This window comes from Saprolegnia diclina (genome assembly GCF_000281045.1).
Source record: "Saprolegnia diclina VS20 unplaced genomic scaffold supercont1.152, whole genome shotgun sequence".
Lineage (NCBI taxonomy): Eukaryota > Oomycota > Saprolegniomycetes > Saprolegniales > Saprolegniaceae > Saprolegnia > Saprolegnia diclina.
In genome coordinates, this window is record NW_008246219.1 from 52,962 (window position 1) to 77,604 (window position 24,643).

The window sequence follows — 24,643 nt, forward strand, 5'->3', positions numbered from 1 at the left end:
AGGCTGCTCACTACGACCGAGCTCACAACTTGAGCGATGGCAGCAGCTCCTTGTCGACGACGCCCTTGATGAGCGTGCTGCCGTTGATGATTTTGGTCGTGGCAATGATTATGTCATACGGACCTAAGCCAGGTTCAGCGCCGACCACCCATTATGTCGACCACGTACATTCCGGCTGCTTGGACAAATGGCGGAGTGCGGCGATCTCCATGAACGTGACGCCACCGATGAAGTAGACCACCATGACCTTGCGGTCTTCGTCGCCAAGCCCTTCCTTCTTGGGCGGCGCATCTATGTATCCGCCATCATATCAATGTATCAACAACCAAGTCGATACCGGAGTCGGCGTCGCCCGACTTGGGCGGGAGCTGGCTGATCTCGTCACTCGGGCCTGGAAGCTGCTTGAGCGTGTCGGCGATCGTACGCCAGCCGGTCGTGTGCGCCATCTTGTTGGTCGCGGCAATCTCGACGAGGCGCACGCTCAATGGCGCATAGCCTTTGGTCACATACCTACAGCGTACGAATGCATCAATCTATCAATGTATCGAGGCGAAGGAATAGATACGCAATGTCCTTTGGGTTCATAACGTTGACGTTGTCGTTGATGAGACGCAGCGACTTGCGCACGGTGAGAAACGCTGAGGAGCTCGCGACTGGGAAGAGACTGTCTTGGCGGCGGAGGAGGCCAATCTTCTCGAGGTTTGTGAGCACCGGCAGCATTTCAAAGCCATAAGTCTGGATGATTTCACGCCGAAGGTGGTCGTACGCCTTGGCTTTGATACCGCCGCTCGTCAGCGACTGCAAGCAGAGCAGCCGAAGCACCTGCATCAACATATCAACTATGATGCAACTGCGTTTTGATGTGTTTTCGAGGTGTACCTTGAGGAGCGGTTCTTGGACGCCAATAAACTCTTCCAGCTCGTCAATGAGCACTTGGCCTTCGAGCATCGACCGCTCCGTAAACCACATGTCGTTGAAGCTCTTCGAGTCGGTGGTCTTCTTGAGCAACTAGGATATCGCCGTGTATAACCCTACCCCTTCCACATCGAAGAGTACCTGCGCGAGGTTGGTGTGCTGGTTGAGGAGCTTGTACTGCTGCTGGAGGCCCGGAATGCGCTTGACAAAGTCCCGAATCTCCGAGATCGACGCATTTTTCTTGCGAAACTCTTCGTGGCTAATCACACTCGTGTGCAGAGAAGCAGAGGAAGATGGGTCGCGCACCGGTCGCGAATGTCCTTGGCCAAATGCTGGAGGTGCATGCCGAGACGCTCGGTGTGGAAATCGCGGATCTCTGCATATAAATCGTCGCTCGAGTTGAGAGGCACGGTGGCCATGGCCGGGCGCGGCGGCGGCGGCGGCGCGTTCGCCTTGGGCTTCTCCGGCGGGTCTTCGACGAGCTCGGACGCGACGCGGATCGAGCCATGGGAGATGCCAATGATCTCGTCCAGGAGACCTTCGTACGTGAACGGCGTGCAGAGCGGCGTGACAAGGTCGACCGTGCGGTCGAGCACGATGAGCGTGTCGATCTCCGCTTCGGCCGACCCGAGCGCAATCCCATCCGACTTTTGCTTCTTCTGCATGTGCGCGGCCATCTCGACCGCGACCTTGGCCATCGCGCCCTTGTACTTGATCTACAAGCGAAGGAAGCGCCCAGGGTTGAGTCGCGTTGATACCTGCGGGATCAAGCCAAAGAGGATCTGGAACTTGTTGATCGACGTTGCAATCGTCTGGAGACACGACTTGTCGTTGTCGACAAAGAGGTCGCGAAAGCCGTCGGGCAGCTCGAGCGTCAAGACGTCTTCTTCGTACGGGACGAGGTCCATGGGAAACTCGCCAAAGACGATCGAGCCGTGCACGCCGGCCTTCTTGAGCAGCTCGTCGCAGGCCAGCGTGCGCTTGGGCGTGCACAGCATGTGGAAGCGCACCTTCTTCGGGTCCAAGCCTACGACGCATGCATGCGGCGACGCAGCTATGGAGAGCAGAAGTCGTACTCTTGACGATGGCCGCAATGCCGTTGGCCGCCGCCGCCGTCGGGCGCACGATGAAGACCATGACATCGTAGCCCGACCCAGGGTTCTCAGCGATCTCAGCCGAAAGCTCGCGGAACTGGACCACGTCGTAGTCCTTGAGGATGCTCGCGCCTTCGACCAGCACGTGCTGGAAAAGCCCGCTGAGCTCCGGGTCCAGCACGAGCGCGATGCTCGTTTGCCGGTCCTTGATGTGGCACTTGGTCAGCATCTCGAAGAGCAGTCGGCGCGTGTCCTCGCGGAAGACGCCAATGTTGACCGCGCTGTTCTCGAGCGACGCGACGCGGGCTGCCATGCTGTTCCTCCGCAGTCACTAGATGAGGTGCAAAGTTATAACCATGTGTTAGATTCCACTGCTATTGTCGGCATGTGCCGAATATACGTTTCCGTAATGTTGCGGCACCTGCCGCCTATTGTATCCGGATCGAAACCTTCCGGATACAATGCTACCCGGATAACCTCGTCCGGATAGACAGCAGCTGGATGCCCGATCACCACCGTTCCACTGGATCTTGCAACTTGGAATCGGGCTATGATAACACCAGCTTGGCCAGCAATTCGTGAGGACAACGACCTGCTCCACAGTCATCCTGGACTTACTAACGTCTTCGAGCGTGTGCGATACGTAAATTTTGGTGGCAACGCTGGATCATGCATGACCCATGCTCGATGCACCGATTTGCGTTCGGTTGAAGTCGAGGCGAGATTCATATCTCGTCACCTTACCAAGCTGACTACACTGGGAGCTTAACCAAGTACTTATATGTGCCCCAAAGCTCTTCCCATGTGATCCCACGTCAGTGCGTCCACCGACCACTCGCAGCAACGTCGTCGGCTCCGCCTGCGCTGTCGTCGAGGTCCATCAACCGTGCGACGACCACGAGCAGCTGCATGCGTTAGCCGAAACCCCTCGACGGATCACGGCCAAGGATCTGCGCGTGATCATTAGAATTCGACGAGCGGTCGAGACAAGCCATGTCCTAGCCCTTTCTCTATATATCTTGCATGGTCTATTCATATCGTGGTCTTCTTGAGGCCCGATTTTTTCGCGAGATCGGTCGCGTTTGGCTGATGGCCAGCGTTTTGGCGGTAATCGAAGCTCTACAAGATCGGAGGTAGCCAATCAGAGGCGTTGACGGCTCCTCGCCCAATGGCCTGGACGTCCGTTCAGTTGCAAAGTTGCCAGCACGATGCCAGCCGACGTCACCGACGTGGCCGAGGCCGCGCCCACCGAGTACATCGCCGTAGCGACGCCCAAGGCCGGGGCGCCGGCCATCGAGCCCGAGACGCCGGTCAACGAGAAGGGCCAGATGGTCCCGCTCACCAAGCTCTTTAGCTATGCCGAGCGGACCGACGTGCTTCTCATGGTCGGCGGAACGCTCTGCGCGATGGGCACGGGCGTCTCGCAGCCGCTCCAGATCATCTTCTTTGGCGACATCCTCTCGGCGTTCAACCCGGGCTCGACCACCAACACGAACGTCAGCAGCGACGTGAGCGACGGCATCAACAGCATTGCGCTCAAGTTTGTGTACCTCGGTATTGGCGTCATCGCCTGCGGCTTTGGCCAAGTCGCTTGCTGGTCGATTGCGGCGTCGCGCCAAGGCAAGCGGCTCAAGTTCGAGTACATTCGCGCGATCTTGCGCCAAGAAATTGGCTGGTTTGACGTCAACAAGCCGATGGAGCTCGCCACCAAGGTGGCCGACACGTCGCTCATCATCCAAGACGGCATTGGGCGCAAGGTCGGCGACGGCATCAACTTCTTCTCGATGGGCATCAGCGGCATCATCATTGGTCTCGTCAAGGGCTGGAAGCTTGCGCTCGCGCTCTTGGCGTTTACGCCGTTCATTGCGCTCACAGCCTTTCTCATGGTCAAGACCTTGTCGAGTGCGATCCAGATGGGCATCTCGGCGTATGCGTCGGCCGGCGGCATTGCCGAAGAGAGCTTGAGCAACATTCGGACCGTCCAAATGTTCAACTCGATGGACAAGTTTGTCGCCAAGTACGATGCATCGCTGCTCGCGACCGAGAAGGCGGGCATTCGCAAGGGCATTGCGATCGGGCTCGGTACGGGTGTCATGTTTGGCACCATCTTCTTCACGTACGGCTTTGGCATGTGGTTTGGTGCTGTCCAAGTCGCCGACGACCAGCTCGGCAGCGTCAAGTGCACGTCCGACTGTTATGACGGCGGTCGCGTGCTCACAGTCTTCTTTTCGATTATCATGGGAGCAATGGCCCTCGGGCAGTCGGGCCCGTCGATCCAAGCCGTCTTCTCGGCCCGCACGGCAGCCCACGGCGTCTTTGCGATGATTGAGCGCGCTTCGCTCGTGGACCCGCTTGACGAAGGTGGCGCGACGTTGCCCCATGTCGAGGGCGAGATTCGCCTTGAGAACATTGAGTTTTACTACCCAGCGCGCCCCGAAGTCCGCGTCTGCTCGGGCTACACGCTGCAGATTGCGGCCGGTGAAAAGGTCGCGCTCGTTGGGCCGAGTGGGAGCGGCAAGAGCACGATCGTGTCGCTTCTCGAACGGTTTTACGACCCAACGCGCGGGACCGTCTTCCTTGACGGCGTCGACCTCAAGACGCTCAACGTCAAGTGGCTTCGGCAGCAAGTGGGGCTTGTCGGGCAAGAGCCGTCGCTGTTTTCCGTCTCGATCGCCGACAACATTCGCCACGGCAAGGACGGCGCGAGCATGGACGAGGTCATTGCCGCCGCCAAGCAAGCGAACGCGTACGACTTTATCATGGGCTTTCCAAAGGGCTTTGACACGGAGGTCGGCGACCGCGGCGCGCAGCTCTCGGGCGGCCAGGTATTTTTTGTTGCATTTTTTGCATTTTTGCATTTTTTGCATTTTTGTGGGTCTCGGTTGATAGATTGATATTGTGTAGAAGCAACGTATTGCGATTGCGCGCGCGATCATCAAGAACCCGGCGATTCTGCTCTTGGACGAAGCCACGTCGGCGCTCGACACGGAGAGCGAGCGCGTCGTGCAAGAGTCGCTCGATCTGCTCCTCGCGACGCGGAAGCGGACGACGATCATCATTGCGCACCGCCTCTCGACGATCCGGGACGCCGACCGCATTGTCGTGCTGGAGAAGGGCGTCGTCGTCGAGCAAGGGTCCCACACCGAGCTCATTGCGCGCTCAGACGGACACTACCGCAAGCTCGTCGAGGCGCAGTCCCGCGCCCACACCAAGCCCGATGCATCGACCGACGACGATGTGGTCGAGATGGCGGCCGACACACCGGCTGCCAACGCGCGCAAGATGAGCTCGACCAAAGCGCTCATCGTGACACCGGTGGCATCGTCGCCGGACGCCAAAGACGAACCGCCCGCGCTGTACAAGGTGCCCATGTCGCGCGTCTGGAAGCTCAGCGCACGCGAGAGCGGGCACATCCTTCTCGGGTCGCTCGGTGCGGTGGTCAACGGCGCCATCTTTCCCGTTTGGGGCGTGCTCTTGACCAAAGTCACGGTGCTCTTCTTCGACTACTCGATCTCGGGCGACGAGATGCGGACGCGGGCGTCGCACTGGGCGCTTGGGTTTGTCGGGCTCGGTGTAGCGTTTTGCGTGTCTGTCGTTGTGCAAAACTACGGCTTTGCGGTCGTCGCTGAACGCCTCACTCACCGACTGCGCTACATGGGGTTCAAAGCCATGCTCCACCAAGACGTCGGGTGGTTTGACCTCGAGACCAACTCGTCTGGGGCGCTCACGACGCGGCTTGCGACCGACACGGCGATGATCATGGCCATGACGAGCGAGACGCTCAACCGCGGGCTTGTCAACGTCGCGACGCTCGGCGTGGCGTTTGGCATTGGGTTTTACTACAGCTGGGAGATGACACTTGCGATGCTCGGCATCTTTCCGATCCTGGGCGCTGCGTCGTACGTCCAAATGCAAATGATGTCGGGCCACGGCAAGAAGCTCAACGAAGGCGACACGAAGGCCGGGTCGCTCCTCGCCGAGTCGATCAACTCGGTGCGCACGGTGGCGTCGTTTACGATGGAGTCGAACGTGCACACGACGTACCTCGGGCACCTCGCGACGTCGGCGGCCGCGGACGTGAAGGCGGGTCTTGGCGGCGGCATTGGCTTTGGTGTCTCGCAAGGCGTCATGTTCATGGCGATTGCATTCCTCTTTTGGCTCGGCGGCGTCTTGATCACACGCGAGAACTCGGACACGACGTTTGAAGACATGTTTATGGTCATGATGGCCATCATGCTGAGCTCGTTTGGCGTCGGTATGGCGGCACAGAACATGACGGACGCGGCCAAGGCCAAGGCGGCGGCTGCAAGCCTCTTTGAGACTGTCGACCGCGTCCCACCCATCGACTGTGCGAGCGAGACTGGCGCGACATTGCCGACCGTCCGCGGCGAGATTGAGCTCCGGAACGTCCACTTCAGCTACCCGTCGCGCCCCAACGCCCCGATTTATACCAACTACAACTTGGTCATTCCAAGCGGAGCGACAGTCGCGCTCGTGGGCGCGAGCGGCTGCGGCAAGAGCACGGCGATTGGGTTGATTGAGCGGTTTTACGACCCGAGCGCCGGCGCCGTGTACCTCGACGGCGTCGACATTAAGAGCCTCAACGTCAAGTGGCTGCGCCAGCACATTTCGCTTGTCGGCCAAGAACCCGTCTTGTTTGCGGGCACGATCGCCGACAACATTGCGTCCGGCAAGGACGGCGCGACGCGCGAGGATGTGGTGCAAGCCGCAACGATGGCCAACGCCCACGACTTTATCTTGCAGTTTCCCGATGGCTACGAGACCCAAGTTGGCGACCGCGGTGTGCAGGTACTTCACCGCTAAGTAGCGAGCAGCGAAGACTTATGTGGGTGTAGGTCTCGGGCGGTCAGAAGCAGCGCATCGCGATTGCCCGTGCGATTCTGCGGGACCCCGAGGTGCTGCTGCTGGATGAAGCCACGTCGGCGCTCGACAATGAGAGCGAGCGCATCGTGCAAGCGTCGCTCGACAAGCTGCTGCAGCTCAAGAAACGGACGACGATCATTGTGGCCCACCGGCTGACGACGATCCAGAACGCCGACATCATTGCAGTCGCGAGCAACGGCGTGATTGCCGAGAAGGGCACGCACCACGAACTCATGAAGATTCCCAACGGTCTCTACGCCGCACTCGTGTCGCGCCAGATGCAGCAGCCGTCCTAAGTGCGCTCATTTGGAGTCTAAAACACAAAATACATGGTAGTGCATGCCCAGGATGGGTCGTGACGGCGAGAGGTCACTGGCAGAGATGGCGTGACAGAGTTGACCCATGCATAGCGTAGCGACGGTGGCGGCATTGCTCCGGTGTCGAGGTCTCGGACTCTACTGTGTCTGCGTGGGTTGGAACCCGGCACATCGACTAGCCCGCTAAACGATACTACTGTGTGGTCACTTGTGGACGACTAAGATTAGGGCTAGGGTAAGATTAGGGTTAGGGTACAGAACGCTAGTTGCCTGTTGCGTGCCAAGGCTTAGTAGTGCATGAGAAATCAACCGGTACTCGACTACACTCTGTACAGGGTGCATCCTAGCTAGTCTTGGACTGTACGACCATGTACCATACTCAAAGTGTCCAGACGAAGAGATTGAAAGAGGCAGAGTGCAAGCATTCTTTTAGTGTCAACTAAAGTCGGCAAAGAAGGCAGCGTCCTTGGTGTGCACGCGGGAGACGATGGTTGGCGTTGTCGTTGGCACGGATGGCGTCGCGCGGTGTCGGAGGGAGACGACCGAAGTTGGCGCCGGTGCCAAGGGCGAGACGCCCTTGAGAAGACGCGCGACAAAGTGTACTCGTGGCTGTGGCATGCTTTCCAGTGCGCTCGTCCGGATTCTGCGACCAGAAACACAAACGACCCACTGGTGCGCACGAGGCCAAACCCAGAGTGAGCTCCTGCTGCGGCAAAACCGGTGACGTGGCGCCTTGCAGAAGCGCCCTTGTCGTAATTTGGTCCAATCACAAAGCCACAACGTTAAACGCAGCGATAAAACCCAACCAATCCCAACGCGAGCACATCCGAGGTTTCGAGATTCGAAGGTTGTCTCTGAAAATGGACCAACGCCCTGGTACCTTCTGCATCTTTCTGTTGATTCTGTTGCTAGAACTGTGGGTAGAACATTCTCGGATCGATTTGCACATCACAAACATCCACTCTATTTCAAGGTAATGCATGGCGCTTGGAGCGTGCTCATAGGAGCTTTCAGTTAATCGAAGAAAAGGTGGGACGTGGTTGTCTCGGCTGTTTCTTCTTCCTCCCTTCTCCTGGACCTTGTGCATCGTGTAACATGTAGCAGCGTGCGGTATAAAATCTGGCTCACCTCGCCCTGCTACCACAGCTACCGCGCCCCTCAACACCCTCGACGATGCGGCATCGTGGGTGGACGTCCTTCAATGGTTGCTGTGTGCCCAGTGGCGTGCGTGGACAAGTTGCTGAGTGTCGAAGGACCTGCCTTGTCGCAGCTACGCGCGTCTTGCGCACGTCCAGGTACCGAGAACGAGCCAATCGTCGCTTGTCGTAGCGATGGACCAACGCATGCTGGCGTCGGCGTTTGCTTGGCTATTTGTTTCTTCGAGGCGGAGATCTCGCATAAGCTTTCCGGCTGGTGTCGTCGGTGCGGCTGGTTATGCGCATCCCGGATGGAATACCAGCTAGGATCGAAGCTCTCTTGCCTGCTTGTGGGCAGAAGTAGTCGTGGCTTGGGACCTGCGGGCGGATAGCATTGACTGGGAAGCGGCAGCACGAGACCCATTCTTCTTGGCGAAGGAAAGTGTATATACGAGCGTTTGAGCAGTAACTGTCAGAGGTTTCATCTCACACGTATGTTTTTATCATTTTGAAACCGGCTAGTCCCGTGAAACATGAAGATGCCGTGGTTACAAGGCAGCGCAGATGGCGTCGCCGTCGCAAAGAGGCTTCCGCGCAACGACTATTACCAAGCAGCCGCGCCATGGTCGTCGTGTGCCCCTATACCAGCACGCCGTCGACACTCACGACCGCACGCGCCTACTGCAGCGCGCCAAGCGCCGCGTGCTCTGTCGACGCCACCTGCACGCGGATCGGCGCCGCCATAGCCGTGACGACAGCAACCCCCGCTTTTCGCAACATCTCGAGCGTCGGTGATATGACCGAGTGGCCGACCGATGTGCCCTTGTACGCTGCTTCTTGCGCTTGAAACGTAATGACGTACATCGTCGTGACGTAGGCGATTCGACACGTGCCCTGGCCTGCGCACCGACCACATTAAGCTCCCAACGGCGCTTCAGGACTTGTAGGACCCTTGGTCGAAACCTTACCACTGATAGACTGGTGTAGACGCTTCCTTGAGTGCGGATGGACAACGGTCCCCGCTGCGTTGGCGTACCCGCCGTCGCTCCGCCAAGTGTACGCGAGTCTTTTGAAAACGACAGCGCGTTGTATCCTCTAGGATGTGGTAGGCACCTTAGTCGCAATCCGCTGACGGCTGTACCAGCGGGCCTTCCGGCCGCCCTTGATGCGCTGTACGTTTTGAGTTCACTACGATGCATCGTCACCGTTTTCCGCCGTAGATATCTCGACGGGTGCCTTCTCACGGCGCTTGAGCAGCTGCCACCGCAGATCGGCTCCTTGTAAGTCGCGACGACCTTTGCCATCTCGCTCTCACGCAGTCTAGACATCTCGAGAGCAACCGTCTCTCAACGCTGAGCAACGTGGACTTTGACGTTGCAAACTTGTGGGTCCCGTCAATTGACTGCATCATGTCGATTTCGCTGGTCCTCTAGGTACCTCGGCGAGCTTCCCGCGGCAAATATTCTCTTCCACGACACTCCTGGCAACCCTATCCACACCATTTTCAACGTCACGATTTCAACACGGTTGCGCCTCATGTACGTCCCAATTCTACTCCACTGCGGACACCAAATTCAACACGGAGTGGGCTGTAGCGACTGTCCGCAGTGCGCCATCACAACGTTTGTCGTCAACGAAGCCGCCTACACCGCGCTGCAAGCCGCCACCTTGTCGTTTGAGAGCATTGCTTTCAACGCAACGGCGTGCAACGCTGTACACGGCCGACCTGCCATCTTGCACAAGTGGTCGATCTGTGTCCTGCCTGACCGTATCTCCCTCTCATATATTGTCATGTCGTCTCACACTCGCATGCGGTAGCTGACGCAACAACGGACGGGCCATCGACGACCACGATCGTCGAGATCGTCGCGGGGTGCTTTGTGCTTGTCATGGCGGCAACCTTGCTCTTTGTGTGGCGTCGCCGCCGCCAGCACCGGAACTCGTCGACGGTCGTCTTTGAAGTCTACGACGATTGCGACCTGACGCCCACCTCCATGTACGAGCCGCGCGAGACGCTCGACTCGTGCTCGCTCATAGTACCCGAGCTCGACACCATCAAGCACCTGCGTCTCGAGGCCAGCGACGTCCTCCTCCTCGCGCCCATGAGCCAAGGCTCGTACGGCGAGGTGTGGCAAGCCCACTATCAAAAAGACACGATCGCGATCAAGAAACCGATGCCGTCGTTCCTCTCGGCCACCAACATGCGGCGGATGATTGCCGAGATCTTGCTGCTCTCTCGCCTCTCGTCTCCCTTTGTGGTGACACTCCTTGGCGCGTGCTGGAACCGACCCATGGACCTCATGATGGCGATGGAGTACATGGATGGCGGCAACCTCCAAGGCCACTTGGCGCGCCACTGCCAAACCAGCTTGCCCTGGAGCTTCAAGCTCCAATGCTTGGTGCAGATTGCCCAGGCCCTCGCTTACCTCCATGCGATACCCGTCGTCCACCGCGATCTCAAATGCAAGAACGTCCTTCTGGATGAGAAAAAGGGCACCAAACTCGGCGGCTTTAGCATTTCGCGCGAGACGAGCGCGACCATGACCTTGGGCGCCGGCGGACACCGCTGGATGGCGCCCGAAGTGCTTCACGCCGCCGACTACTCGACGGCCGTCGACATTTTTTCTTTTGGTATAGTTGAATTCGAGTCCTTGTCGGAAATGACGCTTTGACTAGGCATGGTGCTCACCGAGTGCGATTCGCACCGCGCACCGTACGATCGGGAGTTGGACCCGGACACGGGCAAACTCCTCGCCGAAGTCGCGATCGCGCGCCGGGTGTCCATGGGGGAGCTCACGCCAACGTTCACGAGCACGTGCCCAGCGTGGCTCGAAGCTCTCGCAACCCGCTGCATTGACTTGACACCGCAGAACCGACCGACGGCCGCCGATCTTTTGCGCGATCTGCAAGCGCTCTTGGCGGCCGAGCGACGCGACAACGACATCGAAATCGACGATGACGACGTGCGCGGGGACAGTCGCGACAGCCTAACTTAAAATTCTACCTTGTGGACCCGACCGAAGGGTCCACGCGTTCTGCGTACTTGCAACTTGGTTCGCCTTTGTCCACCGCGTCGCGAGGTCGATGCTGAAACGAGGTGACCGACCGTCGTTCGCACTGGCGACCGCAGTACTTGCCCAGACACGTCCACCACGTAGCCCAGAGGTAACCGGGGCCAGGGGTATTGGTTACGGGTGCATCAGGTGGGCCCAGTGTCAAGGACCCACGACGCCAGTATCGGCAAGAGTTGACGGACCACGGGGCGATCCCGTGACCTCATCAGTTCCAACCAACGTGCAATGGGGTGCTCCATCGAGATGAAAATCCCCGCAATGTAAGTGTCAGTAGATAGCCCTCACGCTTGCGGTCCAGCTTCAACCATTTGGTGCCATCACTTGGCCTTTCTGCGAGATTGCCTTTGCGGCCACACAACATGCTATCGTACAGCGCTGGACGTCGAGGTACGTCGCGACGGGCAAGTAGGCCCATTGCATCGGCTCTCGTAGACCCGCCACATCGATCGAGGCTTCTTGCCCTCGCCGCCATGGCCGTGCTTGTCGCCGTCCTCGGCTACACGGCGCTATCGCACGCAGCACTGCGCGCCAACGCCGCTGTCCTGGCGTCAATCACAACAACGACGCCAGCGCAAGCCTTTCTAGCTCCTAGCCGCCTGCCTCTCAAGTTTGCTGTGGCGCACGTCACGCCGCGCAAGACCCAAGACACACGGAGTACGTGCTGGGCATTTGCAACGATTGCGATTCTCGAGCATTCGTACCGACAGCAAGGTATCGCGAACGGATGGCTCACGCCGCACGAATACCTCTCGCTGTCCGAGCAAGCGTACGGCGCGAGCGTCCTTCGTCTCTGCACGTCCCGCAAAGACAAGCCCCAATGCTACAAGACGGCCGTCGACAACACGACCGAAGGCGGCTACATCGAGGAGCTGTCGCTGCTCCGCACCAACCCCTCGGTGTTTCCAGACGCGCTTTGCCCGTATATGCCGGCGCCTGGCAGCAACACGACGTGTCCAAGCCTGCACAACGCGACGATCACGGTGCGCAACCCGCTGGCATTCGCACTGCACCGCATGACCGAGTACTTTGGCCACACCGACATGAAGATGGCTTTGGTCCGCAACCAACGGTACAACATTCTACATACTGTACTGCATTGCTACAGGAGAACAAACGAGCGCTGTGTGTAGAGCACTCGGCTTTAGCACCGAGCTCGCTCGCAGCCATCACGCACTATCTGCCTTGCATTGGGCACCGAACCTCCGACTCACGCTGTGACGTGCGATCCAACGAGTGCGTGCTGTGCCCCCCAGGGTACCCGACGGTGTGCTGCCTTACCATCGAAGGCAAGTCGGACACCAACATGGACGGCGAGTTCACGTCCCACTACGGCATGGAGGCCGAGGGTGGCCACGCGATGCTTCTCGTTGGCTACAACGACGAGTACACGACCAAGGACGGCTACACGGGCGGCTACATCCTCAAGAACTCGTGGTGGGACGGCGTCGCACGGCCTTTAGGACCTCCAAGCGCGCACGGCAGCCACAGCATCCGCTATTTTTTGCAGGTACCTCGTACCCTAAACCTACCCTAGCCCTCACCTCGTTTTTCTAGGAAATCTCCGAGTTTGAAGAGCGCTTCAACTGCCCCAACAGCGCCAACCCGGCCAACTGGTACCAGTGCCAAGGTCGCGTCGGTGTCATCCACGCCGACGCCGATGCGGGTGTCATTCGCGCGCCAATCAATGCGTCGCTTGTCGCTTTTGACGAGTGCTTGAGCGAGGACACGCGCCGTGACGCGGCGTCGTCCTTCTCGCCGCTGCATTTGAGCTGCACCAACGATGCGCTCTGCAAGGCGAACGCGACGTATTTTGTGCGCAACAGCACGGCGGTCGGCGACGGCTTCCAGACGTTCTGCTTCTTCGAGTATGTCCGCGACGGCAACTCGAGCGACGTGTGTTTGCCGGCGATGCTCCCGACCGACCTCGCGCACGCATTTGCGCCCATCGAAGCGGAGGCGTATGTCAACAACCCGGACGTGTGCGGCTTTTACTTTTACCCATACGCCAAGCAGCGCGCGGGCGCGGCCCTCGGCTGGGAAGTGAGCGCCGACGACCTCGACGTGACGTGGGCGCCGCAGTCGTATGCGGCCAACGCGCACAAGTTTCCGACCCTCGACTACACGCTGGTACAACGTTAGTTGTTGCTACGGTGGATCTCATGCTGTATGGTGATGATAATTAGGTGCGGCAGTCGACCAAGGTGCAAAAGGCGGCGCCGGTGCTGGGCCCGATTCCCGTCTACGTTGCGCGCGACGAGCTCTAAGCGGTAGCAAAAGAATCGCAGACGAATTTTGAAATTCGGTGTTTTGGTCGAGCGCATAATATAGTGGTTTGGAGCTAGAGTACATCCATTCAATTTTAATTTACTGAATTTATGGACTCTAGTTAAGGGTTGCGGTTGTGTTGATTACTATTCGGTGCTGGTGTGGCTTTACTAGTATGATACTAGTCCGCCAGAGATTTGTCATTTGAGAGATATTGTTTATCGATGAAGACTATACATACACGCGTACCGACGTATGAGCTTGCTGTTCTGCTCCAAAAAGGCTGCTCCCAACAAACGCCGCTGCCACGTCACGCCATCCGGATAACTACGGATACGACAAACCTTCGCAATTCACGCACTTCTGAACAACGAGCATGACATCCACACTGGGTGGCAGCCACGAGCTCATGTCGCGGCTTAGGATTCAGCCTCCGATTTGCGCGCTCAAACCCAAGATCCAGGTGAATACCTCGGTACGAGCCATCTGCAGCAGGGCTTGCGAGGCATGGATGTCTTACGCCGCGCTGCCACGTCACGCCATCCGGATCCGGACCGTTCCATGGACTGTTGTACGACAATACACTTCGCAAGCGCGCACTTTTCAAAGAGCAGCATGGCAGCCACACTGGGTGGCAGCCGAGAGCTCATGGCCACCATCGCGGACTATGTCCCAAGCCGCGAGGCCTTGCGCACGCTTTTGGAAGTGCTACCACCCAACTTGCTCGGTAACGCGTGGACCAAAGTCCTCCAGCTTCTCCAACACCCAACGCTCGACCCGAACGCACTCTGGCCGATCGCGCGGTACAACCCCTTCGAGGTCGTCTTTGACGTCAGAGGAGGGTTCAATGTGAGGATGCTACCGCAGCATGAGCCGCTTTGGGCCATGGGCGTCGACGTGGAGGCCGACTACCCACGCGGCTGCGGCGTCAGCTGTTGGCGTCGCGTGCCGCCACAGCTTCCCGCCGTGCAAGGCTCCACAAGGCCGGCAAGAACTGTTGAGAAAGGCGTCCGGACGAGCAGCACGGTTGAACTGTCGCCGTCCAGCACCGTGGACGACGTGGTGCGCTACGCATCCGAAGTGGCGGCAACGTCATCGCTGTGCCACGTCACCATCAACCTCTCCCAGATAGAGCATGAGCTCGAGTCTTGGCCGGCCCAGTACGAGTACTATACCAAAGTGTTTCCTGCTGCGCTCGAGCCATACGTCTGGTCGGCCCTCTCTCCGTCGCATATCGTCGAGGTCGCAATCGTCGGCAGCAACCTCTTGGCGACTGCCGATGGTGTCCAGTCCGCTATCGAATGGCTCACGTCGCGACCTGCGCGACGTCTCTGCTTGGCCGAGGCCAAAGTTGACGCCCACGATGTCACCGCTCTCGTCACCGCGATGCGCGACTGCACCACGCTCTCGACCATTGAGCTCAGCTACGACCTTGTGCTTCTGCCAGCGTTCTTGTCGGCGCCGCTGCCTCGTCACTTGCGCCGCTTGCGATTGTTTGCAAGCGAGGACCCGTACCATGCAGAGACGGGCTGGCACAAGATCACGTCGCTTCCGGTGGCTCTCGTGACCACAGCCATCGCCGGCTCGGCGTTGACGCACTTGTCGATCGATCTCGACAGTCTGGGTGACGACCAAAGCGCCGCTACGATCGTATCGACTGCGCTGGAGCGAATGCCATCTCTCGACCACTTGGAGCTGCTCAACGTCCGTCGTGCTCCTCTACTAAACGCAGCGCTTGAAGCAGGCGCAGCGCGGATCGCAACGCTTGAGTCGATGCGAATGCACGAATATCAAGTGCTAACTGCTGACATGTTTGGCGGCGGTTCCGACTATTAGCGTTTCATGATGTATCGAGTAGCAAAATAAAGAAATCACATTTCATCTGCGTTTGTGCTCTTCCAGAATCCACGAAACACGTGCAGCGCAATAGGATTATCAGCATTCTCTTCGCTATTCTGACGTCGGAACAAACGTCGTTAAAAATGGTTCAGGCTCGATGGCGTTCCCCTGGCCTCTTCCTAAAGCCAAACCAACAAAAGGTGATACCTGTCAGCATCATGCAGCAGCAATGACTACATGTGTAGGATGTCGAAGAAGCGGGCTCTTGGGGCCAGAACCCAGAAGTCGCTGGCAAACATCCGCCCAACACACTGTTGGCACTGAGATGCGGCCTCGAGCTTCAAACGCGCACTCTGCTACCACGCTGCTGCACGATTGTCATCGTTGGCGCCACATGGTCGTATCCGGACGCATCCGAATTCCACAACCCGCGCCAGTTTGCACTTTTATTTTTTGAGATGGCAGCGACAGTCGGCGGCAGCCACGACCTCATGGCTGCCATTGCGAGCTATGTCCCGAGTGCCACAGCCTTGCGTACGCTGCTGGAAGTGTTGCCACCAGCCTTACTCGGCGGCACGTGGGTCAGCGTCCTCCGTCTTCTCCAGCACCCGAAGCTCGACCCAAATGCGCTCTGGCCGACAGTGCAATTCAAGGCCATCGAGGCCGTCTTTAATCCCAGAGGCAAGATCGATGTGTGGGCGCTTCCGGAGCTCCAGCCGCTCTGGGCCATGGGCGTCGACGTGGCGTTCCAGTACATGTACGACGACGATATCGCTCGCCTCCGAGATGCACAACCGCTACTTGTCGACGTTGACGCCTTTGGCTTCCAAGAGTGCGCGACTGTCAACGTTGCGAAAGGCGTCTGGACGGGCTGCATGCTGCGGCTTTCTTCGTCGAGCACCCAAGACGGCGTCGCGGCCATGGCACGTGCCGTGGCGACGATGCCATCCTTGCGCCATGTTACGCTCAACCTTTCCCAGGTTTCTTGCGTGCTTGAGAGTGACCCACCCGAATTTGAGTACTTCGCCGCACCATTTCCTGCCGCGCTCGAGCCATACGTCTGGACAGCCCTCTCTCCATCGCATCTCGTTGATGTCACGATCCTCGGCGGGGACCTCTTGGCGACGACCAAAGGCGTCAGTTCGGCCATCCAATGGCTTGCGTCTCGGCCCCTGCGACGCCTCTGCTTGTCGGACGTCAGAGTCGCGGCCCACGACGTCGATGCTCTCGTGACTGCGATGCGCAACTGCACCACGTTGTCGACCATCGAGCTCAGCTACGATCTTACGCTAGTGTCGGCGTTCTTGTCGGCGCCGCTGCCACGTCATGTGCGTCGCTTGCGCTTGTTTGTGAGCGACGAGCCGTACCATCCAAAGTCAGGTTGGTTCAAGATCACGGCGCTTCCCGTCCCATCTGGTCGTCTCGCTCACTTTGTCGCCACGGCCATCGACGGCTCGGCGTTGACGCACTTGTCGCTGGATGTCCACCGTCTCGGCAACGACAGTGTTGCTGCGATCGTGTCGACTGCGCTTCAGAAAATGCCGCGCCTCACCCACTTGGAGCTGCTCAACGTGCCGTCGGGTCCCCACCTTGGCGCGGTCCTTGCAACAAACGCGACACGCATCCAAGCGCTCGAGTCGTTGCGGTTGCAAGAGCAACCAGTCGATTCATTCGACATGTTTGGCGCGTCCGACTACTAGCCCGATTATGACTATAAGTGTAGTACAATTGTATTGTACTGTACGCTACCAATAATTTAAATATGCTTTCCTGGGACAACAGCAAAGGCACGCAAAAGGTACGTAAAACGCACGCAAAAGGTACGTAAAACGCACGCAAAAGGTACGTAAAACGCTCGTAAAACGCTCGCAAACGCTCGTAAAACGCACGCAAAACGCACATACCGAGTAAATGGCACGTAAAAGGCAAGAGCCTCCGAGTGCTTGCTGCGCAAACAGTCTCGATGTTGGCATCTTGCTTTGCGGATTGCTTGCTTGCAGCGCAGGCTTGCATCGTATTCAATGGGCGACACCGCGACCTTTTGCACTACGGCACGTTATCCGGCTTCATCCGGATACGACAACCCGCAACACTTTTCAAGATGGCCACGACGGTCAGGGACAGCAGGGACCTCATGGCCGCCATCGCTGGCTACGTACCCAGCGCTACAGCGTTGCGCAATTTCTTGGAAGCGCTGCCACCGGCCTTTCTTGGCGAGACGTGGGCCGGCGTCCTCCGACTTCTCCAGCATCGCCGGCTGGACCCGAATCGCATCTGGCCAGCGGTGCACTACGGGGCCCTCGAGGGCGCCTTTGTCTCCAACTACAAAACCAACGTGCTCATGAACAGGAAGCTTCGGCCGCTCTGGGACGTCGGCCTCGACGTGGAGATGGGGTACTTGAACAACCAGCGATTCGACCGCTTGCGACAACTCGTGCCCAATCTCATCGATGTCGATGATGTCTTTGGCTATGGCCAAGACTCGGCCCGTGCCAATGTAGCAAAAGGCGTCTGGACGGGCTGCACGATCCGCCTCTCGCTCGTACGCACCCAAGACGACTTTGCTCGCATTGCAACGACGATGGCGGCAATGCCGTCCCTGCGCGAACTCACGCTCAACCTCTCGCAGCTGGCGGAGGCCCATCCGTATTACATCCCGCCCGAGTACATTTACCATACTGCACCATTTCCTGCGTCGCTCGAGCAGTACCTCTGGGCGGCGCTCGCTGCGTCGCGCATTCTCGACCTCACGCTCCTCGGCGGCCACCTCGTAGCGACGACCGACGGCATTGCATCGGCCATCCAATGGCTCACGTCTCGGCCAATCCAGCGCCGCGTGCACCGCCTCTGCTTTGACGACGTCAAAGTCGAAGCAAATGACGTTGCTACCCTCGTGACGGCGATGCGCGAGTGTACCACGCTCTCGACGGTCGACCTCAGCTACGACCGAACGCTTCTGCCGACGTTCTTGTCGGCGCCGCTGCCACGTCACGTGCGCCGCTTGGGCTTGTTTGTGAGCGAAGGACGGTATTACCTCGACTCGGTCAGCCTCAACATCACGTCGCTTCCGGTGGGTCTTGTGGTGACGGCCATTGCCGGCTCGGCCTTGACACACTTGCGGCTGGACGTCCAAGATCTTGACAACCAGAACATCGCTGCGATCGTGTCGACGGCGCTCGAGCGGATACCAAGCCTCCAACACTTGGAGCTCTCCAACGTTCGGCGTGGGCCCAAGCTGACAGCGGTGCTTGAAGCCGGCGCGGATCGACTCGCAGGGCTCGAGTCGGTGCAACTGCACGAGCTGGAAGTAGCCAGGATCGAGAGCCCAGAGCCCGATGTTGATGCCGCCGGCATCTTTGGCACGTCCGACTACTAATGTCTCTCCTCGTAAACTAGATCGCGGCGGCTTTGAATCCCTCCAGAACACGTTTTCTTGCGCGTTGCAGAAAGGTGGCATGCTAGGACTTTATAGAGCATATATAAGTAGAACTTTATAGAGCGTATATAGCTAGGACTAGCGGGACAATGCGAGCAAGCTCGCGTACATTGCACACTTGCGACAACACCACAGCTGGCTCGAGTTGTGGGACACCTATTGTCACGTTCGGCTCTACTCGATGGAGCCGCACGTGCTACGTGCTATCGTATATGCCTACACGAAGCATGTAATATATCTGTCGTAGCTTCAACGGACAATCTGTCCGTGCGCGCCACAATCTCTGAGTCTCGTGGTTCAGATCTCAGTTCCGCAAAAGGTCAACGGACATGCGAGTGATGGTCTTTTGCATAGTGTTTGTCGATATAAAAACAGACAGGCGGGATGGAGTCGATGGACGAGGCGAAGAAGGAGCGCCGACGGCTCGTGCTGCGCCTCCGCAACCGCGTCAAGCAGAAGAAGCGTCGGGATCGGTACCTCAGCGAACGCGAGCGGCTTCTAGCGCAAGTGACCGAGATGCGGTCGGTGCTCACGGAGCTTGGGCACAAGCAGGTCGTGCCCACGAGCTTGCTGCCATGGAAGGACGTGGCCGGCAGCCTCGCGCAGGCCAGCGTCGAGGCGCGCCTCTCGCTCCAAGTGCTGCGCGACCGGTGCGAGGCCATGTACCGCCTTGGCCGCGTCATGTCGGCGTGGGTCGGGTCCATGTCCCGCCGCAACAACGTGCCGGTACTGCTTGCGTGTGTACGATACCTGACGCATCTTTCTTGTAGGACGTGGATCGGCCATTCACATCGACGCCGATCGTGCTGCTCGCCGACGCAGCGTCCCGCAAGCTCGGCCTCGACTGGTTCACGCAGCACATGTACCACAACACGGACCGCATGCAGCAGCTTTGCGCCTTTCCGAGCGCGGGCACCGTCCGTGATATCTCTGTCGTCGACCACGAAAACGGCGTCTCGGACATCCTTGGGCGTATTCAGATCGACTGCGACTTGCCGCTCGAGGCAACGTACGCAGCACTCCACGATAAGATCTGGGACGAACTCCGCGGCGACACGCAAGCCGCCATGTCCGAGTTCCTTGACGGCGATGTACAGTGCAATCTCGTGATGCTAGACGAGGTCAAATGTGCTTTTCGTAGCTCATCAAGAGCATCGATGCCAAGATGGTGTATCGACGTACAGCGCTCACAGCTGAAGAAAGCAACTACTACGTCTGCCGCGAGTTTGTGACCCAAGACCGGATCGTGTTTCTGTTTGGGAATTTCAGCCAAGACGCACTCCAGCCCGAGAATGTCCGGTGGCGCCCCCGCATGTTTTGGTACGTATTGTCATATTGTGCGATAGAAATAAGGGATTCATTAATTGCGCATCTAGGTACTGCCTCGAGCGTTTAGGCGCCGGCCACACTCGCATCAAGCAGATGCTGTACAATGGCCCCAAAGTTGTTCACAACCAGATCATCCCGTGGACGAATGACGCCGACTGGATTTTGAGCGACAGCATCTCGGACAACCCGCAGTTCCAACAGTACGAGCGCTGGGTCAACAAGGACTGGCAAGCGATGCTCGAGAGCGACTTTGCTGTCCTCTCGAGCCCCCGGCGCCGCGATTTCTCCAGTGCGCCGTGATGAGTTTCTGTATCGGCAATGAATGAATAGATCTCTCCATGTGTTTCAAAGGCAAGTCGTGTTGGAGTTGCATTGACAGTGTTAGGTTAGAACAAACGAAAATATGAAATCGACTAGACAACGGGGTACGCGACCAGAGTTGCGTTGTCGCTGCAGTCGCACGTACTTTGGACGCCGACTTGCGTCGAGGCCTGCGCCAAAAGACACGGTGCACAGCAGAGAGCAGCGCCCGCGTCTCGCCACTCGGCGCGTGGTAAGCTCAAAAGCTCCCGCAGATAGACGCGGAGGTTGAAGAGCACGATGGTCGGTACAAGCATCACCAACGCCGCAAAGAGGAATGAGCCTGGAGACGTGTCGTGCCAGACCAGATTGGCGAGCGCACCAAGTGTGCAAACCACCCAGAAGACACCAAAGATAAGGGTAGAGCCAAAGCGCACGAGCCCCAGCAGCGAGAACACCTTGGCCAGCACCACGATCGGACAGCACGAGGCCATGGCCAGCGCTTGCACGTCGTTGCATGACAGCAGCAGTACCTTCCAGTCGGCCGGGACACCGACAAACTCGGTCTCGTCGTCTTCCGAGATGACGACCAGAGTCTTTTGGCGTGGGCCGAGCATCGCAAAATGAAAAGTGAATATGTTATCCCTGAAACACTGGATCATCGCCGAACCGACTTCGTTCTAGAGCGTGCAAAGGTGGGGTGTAAACCACGGGACGACTCGCACAGATCACGACCACACGACAGCGCGCTTCGTCTAATTTCTATAGCTCGACGACGCCCTTCAACAACAACAAGAGTGAGATTTATGGATGATACGTCGTCGTGCACCATTGTAATCACTGTAGCCGAGTGAAGGGGTGTAATCACCCGAACTTTACTGCGCAAGAGTCCAACAACAGTTCGTGAATGATACAAAATGTACCGGTGTCCGGACGTCGACGGCGTTTTGGTGTCGTCGTTGGCCACCGCGTCTTGCAAGGTGACAGAGGACCTCGTGCACCCGTGTTGAGACCTCTTTTAGCCAGCACTTTGCAGTGTATTTCGAGAAAAATCCATGGCGTGCACATTGCCGCATCGATTTCAAGTGCAAAAATGGGAAGCCACCTCTTTCTTGTCTTGCATTGGAATGACAATATTGTGCCATGGCGCAGGGCTGTCGTCGTCGTCGTCGCGAGTGTCCCTCTATGCCGCTTGCCGCATGGTTTGCAGATTATTACCCCACGAGCAGAATGTTGGTCGTCCGCCGCCGCAGGAGTGGGATCCGCATTTTCCGAAACGCCTCCGACGAGCGCAATGGCCCAGAAAGTCCAGTGGACCTGCAAGCGCTTCTCCGAGCTCTCGGCCGAGCGGCTCTACGATATCCTTCACGCGCGCTGCTCCGTGTTTGTTGCAGAGCAAAAGTGCGTCTGGCTCGAGGTCGACAACCTCGACAAGGCGCCCACGATGCGCCACTTGGTCGGCGCGACGCCCTCTCACCAAGTCGCAGCTTACGCGCGGCTTGTTGGCCCGGGCACCAAAGGCCCCACACAAGACTACGCGATGATCAGCCGCGTGCTCACGACTGCAGGCTTTCGCGGCCACGGCCTCGGGAAGACCGTCATGAAGGAAGCGATCGCAGCGTGCGAGGTCGAGTGGCCGGACAAAAGCATCGTCATCAACGCGCAGGCGTACCTCGAGCCGTTCTACAAGTCGCTTGGGTTTGTCCAGACGTCCGAGCTCTACGAAGAGGACGGTATCATGCACATGGACATGATCCGAGTGCCGGCGTCGTCGACGAAGCGAGTGTAGTCGCCAAGAACTGAAAGAGAACTTGGTTGATCGTGAGGCTATCCAGTTATAGAAGACTATTCTCTTGTACATCGACTATACTCTTGTACGCTAGTAGTCTTCTTCAATCGGCTCGTGCAATCGCATCGACTCGAGCGCTGCGATCCGCGCACCTGCTTCACGCACCGCATCCAGCTGTCGACCGCGCTGGACGTTGAAAAGCTCCAAGTGGTCGAGACACAACATTTACTCCAGCGCAGTCGACACATAGCGGCACTTTGGCCGTCGCCCAGACTGTCGAGATCGATCGACAAATGCGTCAACGCCGAGCCGGCGATGGCCGTTCTCACGAGATCCACCGGAAGCGACGTAATCTTGTGCCAGCTCGTCTCTGCGTGGTGCGCCTCGCCACTCGCAAACAGTCGCAAGCGGCGCACATGACGTGGCAGCGGTGCCGACAAGAACTCCGGCAAAAGCACAGGTCGTAGCTGAGCTCGATGGTGGAGAGCGTGGTGCAGGCGCGCATCCCGGTGCGGTGACGTTACGGGCGTCAACTTGGACCTCGGCCAAGCAGAGGCGCCGCAGGGGCCGAAGCGTAAGCCATTCGATAGCGGACTGGACACCATCAGCAGTCGCCAAGAGTTTGCTGCCGAAGATTGTGACCTCTACGGTATGCGACGGGCGGCCCAGACTTATGGCTCGAGCGCAGCAGGGAACGCTTCGGCATGATACTCATACTGGGGCGGGTTAGACTCGAGCACTAGCTCTATCAGAGAGGTCGATAGTGACGTGGCACAGCGACTGCATAGCTAATGTACAGTATGCCATGATTACTGGTAACTCACAAGTCTATTTTTTAGTCAATTTGTCTCTTTCTTGTGCATAGCACAACCCTCAAAACGACGAACAAACGCTTCATTACTTCGGGCCCAAATGTGTCGACTATTGGCAAGTCAAGATGCGGGTCACTATGCTCAGCTGTCGACCGTCCTGAACATTGAGCAGCTCCAAGTAGGCGTGGCGCGGCATTCGGTTCAACGCAGATACCACGATCGCAACGACGTCGTCCAGACTGTCGAAATCGATCGCCGCGTGCGTCAACGCCGAGCCAGCGGTAGCCGCAGTCACTAGATCCACCGGAAGCGGCGTGATCGCATGCCGCGTGAGACGCCGCATGGGCCGAGACATAAGCCATTGGACGGCCAGTCGGAGGTCTCTATTCACCCACATGAGGCCGCGGCCGACGATGGTGATGTCCATGATATGCAGCGGAGAGAGGGCTGCCCAAACGTGCGGTGGGAGGTTGGGACGAAATGGTGCATCGTTGAAGAAGACACACTCGTTCGGGTCCGAGTCGAGCAACGTGTCAATCTGGGCAAAGCTGATAAGGACATGGCGCAGAGAGGGCGTCGCCGCCAGTTCAGACGCATAATGTTCGACGATCTTCAAGGTGCTGGACGGCGACAGATGAATCATGCAGCTCGTCCAAACACCTCGCGCAACGTTGATCATCGCCGAAGTTTGGACACCGAAGACTTGCATGTTGGAAAAATGTGGTGGTACGTGGCGTCGCCAGTCGATGTAGTCGTCGCGTGGGGACTTGAACGCGACATCGACGCCCATGGCCCAAAGAGGTTGAAGCTCCGGAAGCGTCCACACGTTGACCGTACCTCTGGGATCAATGATGGCTGCAATGGCTCTGTACTGCGCAATCGGCCAGAGCGCACTTGGGTCGAGCTTTGGATGCCGGAGAAGACGAAGGACGCTGGCCCACGCATCGCCAAGAAAGGCGGGCGGCAGCACTTCCAAAAGCGTTCGCAAGGCTATAGCGCTGGGAACGTAGTGAGCGATGGTGGCCATGAGCTCTCGGCTGCCACCCAGTGTGGCTGCCATGCTGCCTGCCGGCGTGCTCGTCGGAAGTGACCGTGACGGATTGTCGTATCCGTAGTCATCCGGATAGCCTGACGTGGTAGCGGTGTTTGACGTCGCAACGAGAAAGCGAACTGCAGTATCAGTAGTCGCTGCGTCGGAACACATCTAAGCTTATCCCACATAGCTTGTATCGTCCTTCACCGATGACTCTTCAGAACCAATACCGTATTGGCAAAAGTTGATGATCTTCAAAATGAGCAATCGTGGCGGCTGGGACCAACCATGGCGCAACACCACGCCAATCATGCAATCGACCAAAACACAAAATTTCAAAATTCGTCTGCGATTCAGTTACTACCGCTTAGAGCTCGTCGCGCGCAACGTAGACGGGAATCGGGCCCAGCACCGGCGCCG

General features: G+C 58.2%; 11 protein-coding genes across 12 annotated transcripts; 8 read left to right on the forward strand and 3 right to left on the reverse strand.

Moving 5' to 3' along the window:
• SDRG_16776 (hypothetical protein) lies at positions 1–2,357 on the reverse strand. Its single transcript, XM_008622995.1, has 9 exons — positions 1,992–2,357; positions 1,674–1,942; positions 1,222–1,631; positions 1,057–1,174; positions 880–1,008; positions 566–822; positions 338–510; positions 169–291; positions 1–123 (listed from the first exon to the last, which is right to left on the reverse strand). The coding sequence occupies exons 1-9, from the start codon at positions 2,320–2,322 to the stop codon at positions 23–25; spliced, it is 1,911 nt and encodes a 636-aa protein (XP_008621217.1). The 5' UTR covers positions 2,323–2,357; the 3' UTR covers positions 1–22.
• An 850-nt stretch (positions 2,358–3,207) lies between these two features.
• On the forward strand, positions 3,208–7,239 carry SDRG_16777 (hypothetical protein). Its single transcript, XM_008622996.1, has 3 exons — positions 3,208–4,834; positions 4,914–6,818; positions 6,866–7,239. The coding sequence occupies exons 1-3, from the start codon at positions 3,218–3,220 to the stop codon at positions 7,187–7,189; spliced, it is 3,846 nt and encodes a 1,281-aa protein (XP_008621218.1). The 5' UTR covers positions 3,208–3,217; the 3' UTR covers positions 7,190–7,239.
• Positions 7,240–8,808: 1,569 nt separating this feature from the next.
• SDRG_16778 (TKL protein kinase) lies at positions 8,809–11,342 on the forward strand (the record flags this gene model as incomplete). Its single annotated transcript, XM_008622997.1, has 10 exons — positions 8,809–9,171; positions 9,224–9,289; positions 9,334–9,402; positions 9,456–9,518; positions 9,567–9,626; positions 9,671–9,730; positions 9,780–9,884; positions 9,942–10,114; positions 10,165–10,977; positions 11,023–11,342. Exons 1-10 carry the CDS (start codon positions 8,969–8,971, stop codon positions 11,340–11,342), a joined length of 1,932 nt encoding a protein of 643 aa, XP_008621219.1. The 5' UTR covers positions 8,809–8,968.
• Positions 11,343–11,767: 425 nt separating this feature from the next.
• On the forward strand, positions 11,768–13,816 carry SDRG_16779 (hypothetical protein). Its single transcript, XM_008622998.1, has 5 exons — positions 11,768–11,807; positions 11,853–12,475; positions 12,553–12,927; positions 12,975–13,547; positions 13,604–13,816. Exons 1-5 carry the CDS (start codon positions 11,780–11,782, stop codon positions 13,682–13,684), a joined length of 1,680 nt encoding a protein of 559 aa, XP_008621220.1. The 5' UTR covers positions 11,768–11,779; the 3' UTR covers positions 13,685–13,816.
• Positions 13,817–14,292: 476 nt separating this feature from the next.
• SDRG_16780 (hypothetical protein) lies at positions 14,293–15,580 on the forward strand. The gene has a single exon (XM_008622999.1). It carries the CDS (start codon positions 14,301–14,303, stop codon positions 15,519–15,521), a length of 1,221 nt encoding a protein of 406 aa, XP_008621221.1. The 5' UTR covers positions 14,293–14,300; the 3' UTR covers positions 15,522–15,580.
• Positions 15,581–15,977: 397 nt separating this feature from the next.
• Positions 15,978–17,299, forward strand: SDRG_16781 (hypothetical protein). The gene has a single exon (XM_008623000.1). It carries the CDS (start codon positions 15,983–15,985, stop codon positions 17,222–17,224), a length of 1,242 nt encoding a protein of 413 aa, XP_008621222.1. The 5' UTR covers positions 15,978–15,982; the 3' UTR covers positions 17,225–17,299.
• A 331-nt stretch (positions 17,300–17,630) lies between these two features.
• On the forward strand, positions 17,631–19,032 carry SDRG_16782 (hypothetical protein). Its single transcript, XM_008623001.1, has one exon. It carries the CDS (start codon positions 17,659–17,661, stop codon positions 18,898–18,900), a length of 1,242 nt encoding a protein of 413 aa, XP_008621223.1. The 5' UTR covers positions 17,631–17,658; the 3' UTR covers positions 18,901–19,032.
• A 306-nt stretch (positions 19,033–19,338) lies between these two features.
• SDRG_16783 lies at positions 19,339–20,644 on the forward strand. 2 transcript variants are annotated; one of them, XM_008623002.1, is made up of 4 exons: positions 19,339–19,686; positions 19,731–20,051; positions 20,102–20,280; positions 20,337–20,644. In XM_008623002.1, exons 1-4 carry the CDS (start codon positions 19,345–19,347, stop codon positions 20,587–20,589), a joined length of 1,095 nt encoding a protein of 364 aa, XP_008621224.1. In that variant the 5' UTR covers positions 19,339–19,344; the 3' UTR covers positions 20,590–20,644. The 2 variants fall into 2 exon arrangements, with proteins under 2 accessions (XP_008621224.1, XP_008621225.1); XM_008623003.1 differs by having other exon boundaries at positions 20,102–20,644.
• Positions 20,633–21,253, reverse strand: SDRG_16784 (hypothetical protein; the record flags this gene model as incomplete). Its single annotated transcript, XM_008623004.1, has 1 exon — positions 20,633–21,253. A coding segment is annotated over one exon (551 nt), but the record flags the coding sequence as incomplete, so codon positions are not given.
• Positions 21,254–21,869: 616 nt separating this feature from the next.
• SDRG_16785 (hypothetical protein) lies at positions 21,870–22,471 on the forward strand. Its single transcript, XM_008623005.1, has one exon. It carries the CDS (start codon positions 21,884–21,886, stop codon positions 22,376–22,378), a length of 495 nt encoding a protein of 164 aa, XP_008621227.1. The 5' UTR covers positions 21,870–21,883; the 3' UTR covers positions 22,379–22,471.
• Positions 22,472–23,193: 722 nt separating this feature from the next.
• SDRG_16786 (hypothetical protein) lies at positions 23,194–24,289 on the reverse strand (the record flags this gene model as incomplete). Its single annotated transcript, XM_008623006.1, has 1 exon — positions 23,194–24,289. A coding segment is annotated over one exon (990 nt), but the record flags the coding sequence as incomplete, so codon positions are not given.
• Positions 24,290–24,643: the final 354 nt, after the last annotated feature.